The sequence below is a fragment of the Trichosurus vulpecula genome, chromosome 1 (genome assembly GCF_011100635.1).
Source record: "Trichosurus vulpecula isolate mTriVul1 chromosome 1, mTriVul1.pri, whole genome shotgun sequence".
Lineage (NCBI taxonomy): Eukaryota > Metazoa > Chordata > Mammalia > Diprotodontia > Phalangeridae > Trichosurus > Trichosurus vulpecula.
The window spans coordinates 416194685-416206741 of record NC_050573.1 but is presented as its reverse complement, the minus strand read 5'-3'; the positions used below and the strand labels follow the sequence as shown (position 1 = coordinate 416206741).

Genomic DNA, 12057 nt, shown 5'->3' with positions numbered 1-12057 from the left:
TCTCAAAATTTTTTTCTAGGATGCTTCATTCTTTCTCTCCCCATGATCTCCCAGTACCACCTTCATTTTTTTTAAATCTAGGAAGATTTTCAAGTTATTAATTAAGAAAAAACTATATTAATACCTTCACTCTCAAGAAGGGCAGTAGGAAGGTGCCACAGAAAAGTGAGTGACAATGTGGAGAAAACAAATGAGGATACCTAAGAAATCAAATACAGTGGTAAAAAGGATACCTGGTGATATGTGTTGGTGGAGAGAGGTATGTGTCCTGCTGCCAAAGAGCTAAATTTCCTTACCCATCAGTGAGTCACCAGTGAGACTGCAAGAAGTCTGGACTCTCAGCTTATAAAACTACAATTTTGGATGAGCCCATGTTGATTTGGTATTCCCATTCATCAATGAGTTCTTCCTAGAACTATTTTAGAGATCTCAGACCAGCTATTTTTCATTCTTAGGTCTTTGCCACCATGCTCCCACTCCTTTTATAAGTTATCTTACACCTTTAGAATATAAGCCCCTTGAGGGCACAGACTGTCTTCCTTTTTTGCTTGTATTTGTATTCTCAGTGCTTAGCACAGTGCCTGGTACATAGTAAGCACTTAATAAATGCTTGTTGATGACTTCAATTTGCACAGGCATACAAGGGTAAGATGAGTTAGGTTCTAAATAATCCGAATTTGGGCTTATTTGTCTATAAGAAAAAGTGCAAATCTCCTTCTTTGTCTCATCAGATTTGTATTTACAGGCAATTTAAAGCAATGAATGAACTTAGCTATTCTCTTTCCAAACCCCAACTCATAATTGCTTTAAGGGAAAATATATAATATAATTATATGGTAATGTATAGCAATAAATGTTTGTTGACTAATTATGAATGAATAGAGAACAGTCTTCTGAAAAAACAGAAAACTAATACACTTGGGATACTGAAGTAGAAGCAGTTACAGTTCTTGAATAGTCATCTTAATGTGTGCTACTCACCAATTCTTTAATATCTCGGAAGTTTTCTTTCTTAAAAGACACTGAGTAAGGTGTTTCTCCTATTTTTAGTGGATTTATTTCTGCAGTACAGCTTATATCACTATCCTAGAAAGTGACAGAATCACAATTGGTCATTCAAACTTACAAAGCAAAAGCAAAATAGTTTTCATTAACATTTTGTGTGAAATAGCAATATATAAAGGGGAAAGGGGGCCTATAGGGAGACAGGAGAAGGAAGAAAAGAAGAGGGCAATTTGTTGGCTCTTGGTGAAGAGTTATCTAGTAGAGTGCCTTTCAAATAACAAGTAGTTAAGAAATAGTTCTTGAACTGAAGAGACAGGCTTGGGTCCTACAATTATACTATCCTTGGTCTGCTCTTTGTTTACCCTTAATCCTCAGCACAGCGTGAAGGAATGTTGTACTAAGGGTAGTACTGACTTTTTGACTCAAGTGAGGTAAGAAATTTCAATAGACATTACCATAATTAGCCAAAAACCTTTTAGTCCAAATTCAAAGATTTGGATTTTCCTATAGACCCATAAATAATGTACCGCACATTAGAAAACACTATTTTAGAGTTTTGGGGCTTTTTTGAGGCAATTTGGGTTAAGTGACTTGCCCAAGGTCACACAGCTACTAAGTGTCAAGTGTGTGAGGCCAGATTTGAACTCAGGTCCTCCTGACTCCAGGACCAGTGCTCTACTCAATGCACCACCTAGCTGTCCCTGGATTTATATAGTTTTAGATAAGGTTTACAAAGAGCTTCACATATATTTTCTCATTTGATGTTCACAATAGCCCTGTGAGATAGATGATGCCATTATCTCTATTTTACAAATGAAGAAAGTTAGGCTGAAAAGATTAAATGACTTACTCAAGGTCAAACAGCTACTCAATGTCCAAGGAAAAATTGGAACTTGTCTCCAACTTTGGTGACCTATCACCTATGCTAATAAGCCAGGCTGAGCCAAGTAAAAGGTCAAGAACTGGAAGGTAGCATCTGCCATATGGTCTAGCTGAGGAGAGCTGGAATCTCACTCTCTATATCTCCCTCATCACTCAATCCACTTTACTTTTTATGAGGCTCTAACAGAGTTAAGCCTACTTGCAGCAAGGATGTAGGAGGTGTGGAATGATTTCCGCCCTATTTACATTCCTGAATGTTGGGTTTTGGTCTCATACTTCTAAGGCCTCTTTTAAACACAAAAATTCATTTCCAGATAATTAGCATTTGGTCTGTTTAGATGACACTAATGTCTTGCCCAGGTCACATACACATGCTCCAATATTAGAAGGCAGTGTGCTCTAGTGGTTAGAAGATTCTTGCTTTCCAAAAGTACTTGGAAGAAGATACAGAGTTTTCATCTATTTACTGAGTTATTCTTACTTTCAAAGACCTAGAATAAGGTTTTCTACTTGTGAATATGAACTGTATCAAAAATAGTGAGTGAAAAGATTATTAAATAACAATTTATTGGGGAGATCCCTGACCTTTCCCAAAAATTTGCCCCACCTAGACTATCCTATCTAGGTAGAGTTGTTGCCCCACCCAACTAGAAAAGCTTACAAAGAGTTTAACCTAAGGTGAATTCTGGCCCATTGGGTTCCACTCAGGCAGGTCTGGGGGGGAGGTGTTGTAGGTTGCCCAAGGCTGGAGGTGATTTGGAAGTAAATGATATAATCAAAGTCATGTACCCCACTCCCTCATTAAAATAGGTCCACTTCTCATTATAATATTCATTTTCTCTCATTACTTGTTAACCAATCAGAGTTGACTGCCACCCTTACAAAGGCATATAAGCATTGAATAGGTTCCATGAGGGATCTTTGGCATTCAAGAGTGTCACTGACCCCTTTTATTAATTATTGCTAGAATGATTAATAAAATGATTAATTTCCCAGAAACTATGTCTTTCAAACTTATTACACATCACAATAGAGTAGAAACTAAGCATGTTGGAAAGAATTCTAGATCTAGAGTCAGGGAAAAACCCGGATTTGAATCCTGCCTTTAACACTTGGCAATTGTTTAATTATAGTCAAGTCACCATCTCACCTAGCTTCAGTTTCATTATTTATCAAATAGGGACACTATTGTGCCACCTAAATTGCTGACTTGTTGGCAGGATCAAGCAAGAACAAATGTAAAGTACTATATAAATACTGGCTTTCATTGCTACTATCATCTTAAAGGGATAGCATTGCATTCTGACCTTGATTGATTTATTAATAAACTCAACTATTTCCGCTGGACCATGTTTCCTTTCAGTCCTGATACCTTCTATTTTCTAGTCCTTTTTAAATACATATTCATAATATAAAATAATATAATAGCAATATAACATAACATAATACTGTTATTTGATTAAACATAAACCTAATATAACATAACATAATAATATAATGTATACTTTTTGTAGTGTACTTGTAAATATCTTTATACTGGTCCTGTGACCCTGGTCAAGTCACTTAACCTCTCTGGGATCAAAGCAACTTCATAAAACTATAAATTGCAGAGGAGATACTACCCTTCATTGATACAGGGAATTTCCTCACCTGGAATTTCCCTATACATAGGCCCATTCTCTATCCCAAAATGCATGTTATCTTTTTTTTTTATTTAGAAAGGTGTTCTGCTTGGATTTTGTATTCATATTGAACCAAGGATACCACAGTGTATATTTGGACTAGTCACCTGGGCTACGTGCACTCCTGTCAAGTACATCAATGCATTTTTTTCTTTGGTGTACTGAGGAATAGAGATGGTTACAGAAGCCATGGGTGCTGGACTGTTTCCTGTTGTGACCTAAAAAAAAAAAAGTTCAGTGATTGACTACACTTGATCTAATTAGCAAAACTCACAATGTGACAATAAATAATAAGAACGATTCCACAAGCCACATAGGAAAATTGGTCTTTTTGCTTTAAAGTCCTCTCTTATAGCCATGTATATATCTATGTCTATACATTAGTTTTCTAATAGATGTTACCAAAGTACTTTAAAGACATTAACTATTAATAGTAATGCTATGATATAGCTAAGCAAGTATATGAAAAATACAGATTTTTACAATATAGCAATTAAAAACTAAAACTTAATAAATGAAATTAAATGAAAATGTTGTCCCCAAAGTCTTAGTGTAATTTCAAGCTTTAAATTGCTTTATAATAGTAATATAAAAAGCTTTATAATAGCTTTAATACTATATGTATATAAAATAGCTATTAGTTTAAAATAGTACACATTGTATTTGCATCTACTTATACTTAAAATATAAATTTCAGAATAAAGATATAGGTAAAAATTGTCAGTTATTCTATTATCCATTCCAGTATCTTTCTATCTACTCATCCTTGTATTTGTTTATACGTCTTTCTTTTATATAGTTGGATTAAACGAAAATTAACTGATCTTTGCACCATTTCATATAAATTTTCCTTATATGCCTTAGTCTTCATGTCTGTTATTCTTAATTGTATCATAAAATTTCATAACACTGATTATCACCATGTGTTCAGCCTATCCTCAATTGTCAGATGATTTATTCATATTTTTTAGATGACAAAAACTGGACCACAAGTCAGAAAGGGCAAACTCAGGGTCAAAAGCTAGTTCAAAAGTCCAATGTTCAAATTCTCCTCATTTATAAAATAATAAGAGGTTTGGGGTTTTTTTTTGGAGGCAGAGGAATGGGTTTCCTGATTGGTTTCTAGGATCTATAAAATAATAGGGTTTTTGTTTGGTTGGTTTTTCTCATTACTTAACTGCTGACACTTGCTTGGCTACTTACAAAAAAGAAATCACTATAAAACATGACTTTGAAGAAGTGTCTATTTGTGTATAATTGCTAAGTTTATCACAAACAGAAGTGGTATCTAGGCATCACTGAAGATGCTTTTCTTAAACAGGCTCAGATCCTAACACAACAAAAAAAGAAACCGTTTGAGAAACAGAATATACATATATTTCCTTTAAACTCTAAAACCACAGTGATTTCCTCTTAGTCAGAACACATATACCTTCATGTACTTCTGTGTCCTGCTTTTGGCTCTGTCTACATTCTTTTTATTTTATTTTCATTCTGCTCTTTTACCTGGATTCTCTATTGCTTAAAAAAATTATTTATTTGTTTTTAATGTTACTGTTCCTATTGTTTATTCCCCACCATTTTCTCTTTGCTCTCCCATACTCACAGCCATCTTACTCACCTTAAGGGAAAAACTGAACATGGGACCAATTTCATCAAAAGTCTTCACGATGGAGGAAACATTCCCATGAGAAAAGACTTCATAAAAATTGATATTTGTAGACCTGTTGTGTGATGATTTTAAAACCAGATATTTTTGTTTAATGGGCGCTATTGAAATCTTAATTTTTTTTTCTTTTCACCTAAATATTTCTAAGGTCAGATTAATACTAAAGAATAGCTTAAAAAAAGAATAGCGTTAATATTCAGGAGTTCAAGGAGCTTTATAAATAAACCAAAAGTAAATTTCATTAGAGTCCACTGTCATCTTATTTACATGACTTACAGTTCAGGACCGAGGAAACCTCTTTTGAAATGACTTTATCATGTTTCTGCTAAAATTTTGTTTAAAAGACACAAATGTATGTTGAATGAGAGACATGTGAATTTAAAATTATAGATTATAAAGCCAAGGTAACCTTAGAGATTATCTTATTTTATGAAAACTAAGGTGCCAAGAAATTAAGTGACATATTGAAGGTCATATAGTTAATCGGTATCCCACCAGGGACCAGAGAAATCCAGGGCTTGTGATTCCTAGTCCAGCATTCCTTGTGTTCTACCACATTACTTGCCTTTAGCACCATAGTCTTATTGTAGTAACAACTAGAAGCTCTCCCGGAGCAGCTAATCACTTTAACTTACTGGACACACACTTTACAAAATTACTATGTGATTGTGGAATTCTCCATTAAAAAATACTCGAATAATGTTCATTCAGCGAATATACAAGAATCCTATGGCACAATGGAAAGAGCCCAGAGACATGGTGTCAGAGAACCTGAGCTCCAGTCGTGCTTTTGGGTCAATACACAAATCAAGCTCTTTAAACTCTTTGGACCTTTTTTACTTATCTATAAAATGATGGAGTTAGAGTAGACGGCATCTGCCATCCTCTCCAGCCCTAAATGTCTTATTACCCTAATGAATGGATAAACGATATTGCTGACTATAAAGTATGTGACTTAAAACATATTTTCAAAGAATATCAGAGCTGGAAAGAAGGTAAAAGATTCAACTGACAGGTGAGAAAAACAGAGAAGGGAAATTACTTCTCAAGGTCACACAGGTAGCACCAAAGGTAGGCCAGAAATCCAGGTTTCCCCATACCTGATAAAGTACTGATGGCATGAAAAAAAAAACCTAAAAACCTCAATAAGTAATAGACTTTTACTATATCAATTTATCTAGTACTTATTACAGGTTAAATGTAGGCTGGAGCATACTTCTTCATTCCCTTTGTGCTAGAGCAGAACTTCTTAAATTGGATTCCATTAATATTGTAAAATAATGTTGGAAAACTATATTTCAAAATTTCTATATATTGGGCTTGTTAATGCTTTTCAATATTTTGATAATTGTATTTTTTGATATAATTGATTTCCTTTGTAATCCTAATATATTTTATTTTATGTATTTATTATTAATTAAATTTATTAATAAATTGTTAATTTATTAAGTATTATGTATTTATTAAGTATTTTATTTTGTTAATTTAAAAACATGATTCTGAGAATGGGTCCATAGGCTTCACCAGACATAGAACATAAAAAATAGATTAAGAACCCCCTATAGAAGAGACCAGTTTGGTTCCAGATCAAACTTTGAGAATTGGGATCTGGACTAGGGTTCAACCCACACTTAGTCCTAACTGGTCTGGAGGCTTCCTTTAAGAAAGTAAAAAAAAAAGTTGCTTCTATGGTTAGCCTAAGATTGTCCAAGAATAGAAACACCAGGCTTAACACTGTTTGAATCTTAATTATAACTGATTTTTTTTAAAAAAAAGTGTTTAGAATTTATAGAGTGCCAGTGCCAGTGCCAGACCAGAACTAAGGTCCCCTAGGCAACCCAGAAAGAAGTTCTTCCTTCTTTCTAGAGCCCTAGTTCAAATCTGAGGGTAAAAATACCTTAGGAAATGTAACCCCTTAGCATGTTTCCCCTTTACAATGGCCATGTGTTCATTCCTTCCTTACAAGTGAATCACTACAAAGGAAAATATATTAGTGTGTGTATGTGTGTGTGTTTGTGTATACATATATATATATATATACATATATAAAAATATATATATCATGCTTTAAGATTTACAAAGTGCTTTTATCATGACATATCCATGAGGTAGGCATGATTAGGAGGCAACAGAAAGAGCACTGGCTCTCATGTCAGATGATCGAAATTCAAATCTCAGCTCTGATGCTGAATGTCTCTGTGATCTTGGCAAGTCATTTAATCTCCTTTGGCCTCAGCTGATTAATCTGTTAACTGAGGAGGTTGGACTATATCCAACCATCTGAGGTCTCTTCCAAGTCTAGGTCTATGATCCTTTAATTATTTTAACTTTTTTAAAAGTAAAGAAAACTGAGACTCAGAGAGGCTGTGACTTGACAAAGGTCAACCAATTATTAAACATCTGATCTACTACTTGAATACAGGTCTTCTGACTCCAAAACCAGTGCTCTGACCAACTAGATATTTTGCAAAATTTAGAAGGAACATTTGCTGACAAGGAGGAGGTTCTTGTGTCTCTTTTGGAACCTCAAATCCCAAAATTTCCTTCATTTATAAGGAATTTATTTTATTGGAGGAGGAGGATTGTCTATGATTATAGTTTTCCAAATTACTAAAAGAAAAATGTGTCATGAGGAAATTTTACATATATATATATATATATATACACACACATATATACATATTTGTTTACACACAGATAGATATCTCCATATATCTATATCAAATCTGTTAATGTATTTGGATTAGACAAACCAATTTCTTATAACTTTCATGGAACAGAGGAAACCTCACTGAGAAACTGAAGGTTTGTCATTTTGTGTTCTTGGAAGATTCCATAGTACCTTCCAGAGAGTGTAAGCTCCGGACCACTGGCCAAATTCTGAATTGGATAATGATAAGCTGCTTTCCTAAAACCCGACTGTGGTTTAAAGGGAATTATTCTTTATTTTTCTTCCTTATTTAAGGGTTGCTCCACTTTTAAACAGCCATCCTAAAGCAACTGTGCTTCATAAATAACTTTTATTTACTCACCTGGAGGGCATTATGACATTTAACTGTGCAATTTCCCTTGATTTTTTACAAGGCATGAGGTCTGAGGACTGCAAACTATAAAGGCACAGGGTGTTCTGTTTTCCCTTGAAATGTAGATATTTCTGTCTAAAATATGTTGCTCCAAAAACCACACACTTGCATGTTACAATTGCTTGAGTATCTTTTTTGGATCAAAGATAATAATGCAAATGCAAATGTACAGGTGGTGCTGAGTAAAAAAGAAACTGTCATATCCATTTCCTGTTAAAAGAAACTTCTAGGGTAACATTGTGCAGAAAAGTGAGAAAGAAACAAATGAAAGCAAACAATTCAGAATAAGAAAGAGATGATACAATCGAGATAAAAAAATCAGACGATGTGATCTCTGGTGGACACACTTGATCTCGATTATTTACTTTAACAGTGATGGTGCAGTGTAACAATGGCAATATTTACTAGTGATTTCCAAGTGATAAATGCAATAACCTAGACTTTGTTTGCTTTTGTGTCTAAATTTACGATTCCTTCATTTTGGGACCATTTTCTCACAGCCGCTCATATTTCAACTCTAAGACTAGATGGCATGTCCTATATCTAAGGATTTTGGGGTTTTTCTCCCCTCTCATCAACCTGTTAGTTATCTGGCACCTTTGGGGCTGGGACAAAGAAGCAATAACAACCTGCAACCTCTAGATACTTGGCTCATGGGTTGCCACTGGTGGAATTTGCCTTACCAAGTTTGGGGAGGGCATCCAACTTTGCTAGAAGTCACTTGAGTGCTTCAGCAAATTGAGAACAGTGACCTACTTGTTTTATGGCACTACTGACTCAAAGTTTAATGGGCATTGGCTTGAGCACATCTGCAGTACGTTCAGGCTGCCAAACCACTTCTGAATGAGATAAGCAGACGGTATGAACCCACTGAGATTTTCATAATGAGTGTGATGTTCAGATGTTCACTTGATAACATCAGTTTCCTTAAACAATTGCTGTGACTATTACCAGCCAAAATGCTTCTGCTGCCGCTCTACAGGTTTCCATTTCAGAAAGAAAAAGTAACAATGAATTTTCCTTCAGACTTCTCTTACCTTTTCATGTTTGACCTAAGTTTTATTCATTTAGTCATCAATCATATCTTCACTGACTACCAATATGTGTATAACACAATGTGTTTCTGCATTAAAGAATACAGTTCTGTATTTCAGGCACATAGATAGTGGCTACTGGCAATGCTAAGGTTTCCTTACCCCTTATTGATGTAGTTAGAAGGTGGTGGGTGGCTGGTAGAAACTTGGAAGTATCCTGATGGGGATATGAAACTCCTATGGGTATAAATCCCCTCCCAGGTAACATGAGACTGAATAGATCTCTAAGCCTACAGTGATGTAATTTTCCATGCAGGTCCAAAAGTGTCACTCAAAACCTTCCTGGCAGTTAGTTGGTTGACTTGGGCAAAGGTTTTTGATATTAACTCTCAATGTACCAAGGCATTCTAATTAGTGGAAGAAAAGAACTCTTCACTAACATACATATTAATAATTCAAAAAGCAATATACTACAGACACATCTGTTGTCAGCAGTGTTAACTCCACCTACCTTGTTAAATGGATTTCTGCATCATACAGCAAGGGAATTTTGAAGTTGACTGTATTGTCCTCCTCCTTCTCTTCTTGACTTTCACTATTAAAAAAAAATTAGGATGAAAACAATTAAGATACTACTTTAAATGTGTACAGTATAAAACCTACCCACCCCTACTTCATAATTAATGATATTTCACCTTAAAGCTTGAAAACTGACACTTGCCAAATTCTGAAGATTTTGGAAATTGAAGTCGAAGTTTATATTAAAAGACACCTACAAAGATAAAATCCAAAGAAATAGATACATACATAAATGAATTCCAGAGAAGTTCTCATAAATCACTCAATCAGCAAAGTGTTTTATAAAAACAGCAAACACACCCAATTTGATCTACACCGAAATGTAAAAATCTGCCACATTCTTGTCATTCTCAACTAAGGTTGCTAATGTATCCTGTCTCACTTAACCTCCAGGATTTGGTCTTTATTTTTTTTCCCAAACTGAGACTCACTTTTACCACCCCCCCACCCTTCCCAAAGCTTACATTGCCATTCTGCACATGTAATCTAGTACCAAATAGTTTCTCTGAATTTATCATATTTGCGCTATGTTTGAGTTACTGTCAGGAGATAGGCTTCGGAGTTTCCTGCCTGGCATTTTCACAAGTGGCAGGCAACAGGTTTAGATGATACAGTAACTCAGATACAGGCTGTATCTGAGTTTAGAAGACATAGATTGTGGGTTATTCCCAAAATCTAGTATACGTGAAAAACCCTAATTTATCCAATTCAAATAAGCACTTAAAGAAAAAAGTCAACTTAGAACTTGTTTAGAATGATGAGCCATTTTCCTTTACTTGTCTTATGAGGTTGCTTGTGAAGCTGCTAAATTAATCAGTACTATTTGACGAAGACCTAGGAGTGGTGAAACCAAAGCACCCTTGAGCTGTAAGTGAGATGCCAGGAGTACCTGCTGGTCCCTCTTGACAGAAGGATAGCCAACATGACAGGTGAGAACCTTCTTGGAAGTATCCAACTGACATGAAACCTCAGTCCCATCAACCTGAAGGGCAGACAGAAAAAAGACACAAAAACGATGATTATGTGTACAAGTATGGGAGATTTAAAAAAATATGTAATCTTCATGAACCTTCATTTTAATAATAAAGTGAACTGTTTTATCCATTTTAAAATAATTTTGAACTTGAAAGTTTAGGCTATATGCTAGGAAAAACTTTTTATAACTAAAGCTCTCCAGAAATGGAATGCACTGCTACTAAAGACAGTGGCTTTACCCTTCTAGGAGGTCTTCAGTCAAAGGATAGATAATCATTTGTGAGAAATATCACAGTGAGGTTTCTTTTCAAGTATGAGTTGGTCTGTACGGTCACTGAGGTCCCTTACAACTTGAACATTCTGGGGATTCTGTTATTAGTGGGCTTGGAGTTTGAGTTTAGCCTAATCTATTTTGAATTTGCATTACGTTGTTTCTGAAAAAAAATAAATTCATGATGAGGCACTCTCAGAAAGATAAATGATCAAAGGAGAGGGATACTTTTTAAAAGAAGGAACACAAACTATCAAGAATATTTTTAAATGCTTCAAATCACCAGTAATGATAAGTGCAAATCAAAGTAACTCTGAGCCTTCATTTCTTGATCGCCAAATTGGTAGATATAGTAAAAGCCAGAAATAATGTTGAAGGGGCTGTGTAAAATCAAGCACGCCAATACACTAGTATAGAACTATGAATTGGTCCACCCTTTCTGGAAAGCAATGTAGAATTATGGGCTGAAAGTTACCAGATAATTCATACCCTTAGGGCTAGAGATCTAATTACTGGCCATGTGTCCCAATTAGGTCAATGTTATAAAAAAGAAAAAAATATAGGTCTAATATGACAAAATGTTTATAGCAAAATTTTTTTTGTAGTAGAAAAAAAGGTAAGGAAAAAACCAGCCAAGAGGGCAAAGTACCAGGAAGAAATACAGCTGAGTTCTTTCCTACAACTATTCCAGTAAAAAAATCTAGAAAACCCATCAGGTTGAGTCTTGATTAGCAGATCCAAGAAAAAAAAATCAAATTGACTCATTTTTTCTTCCAGTCCAGGTCAGCATAAAAAGACAGAGAAGCCTACATACACTGGTGATAGAGTCTAGCCAGGAATGGCCACTTGGAGCATTCCAGCAGAAAGACCACTGAGG

At 35.0% G+C, this 12057-nt stretch overlaps 1 protein-coding gene across 1 annotated transcript in view; it reads right to left on the bottom strand.

Annotated features, from left to right (window-relative positions):
• ITGA2 (integrin subunit alpha 2) overlaps positions 1-12057 on the bottom strand; it is a 147897-nt gene that overhangs the window by 23365 nt on the left and 112475 nt on the right. Inside the window, exons 21-26 of the mRNA XM_036761894.1 lie at positions 10824-10916; positions 10051-10127; positions 9867-9950; positions 5191-5293; positions 3677-3787; positions 982-1086 (exon numbers count right to left, since the gene is read on the bottom strand). Of these exons, the coding sequence (XP_036617789.1) occupies positions 982-1086; positions 3677-3787; positions 5191-5293; positions 9867-9950; positions 10051-10127; positions 10824-10916 (573 nt within the window). The remainder of the gene's footprint in view (positions 1-981; positions 1087-3676; positions 3788-5190; positions 5294-9866; positions 9951-10050; positions 10128-10823; positions 10917-12057) is intronic.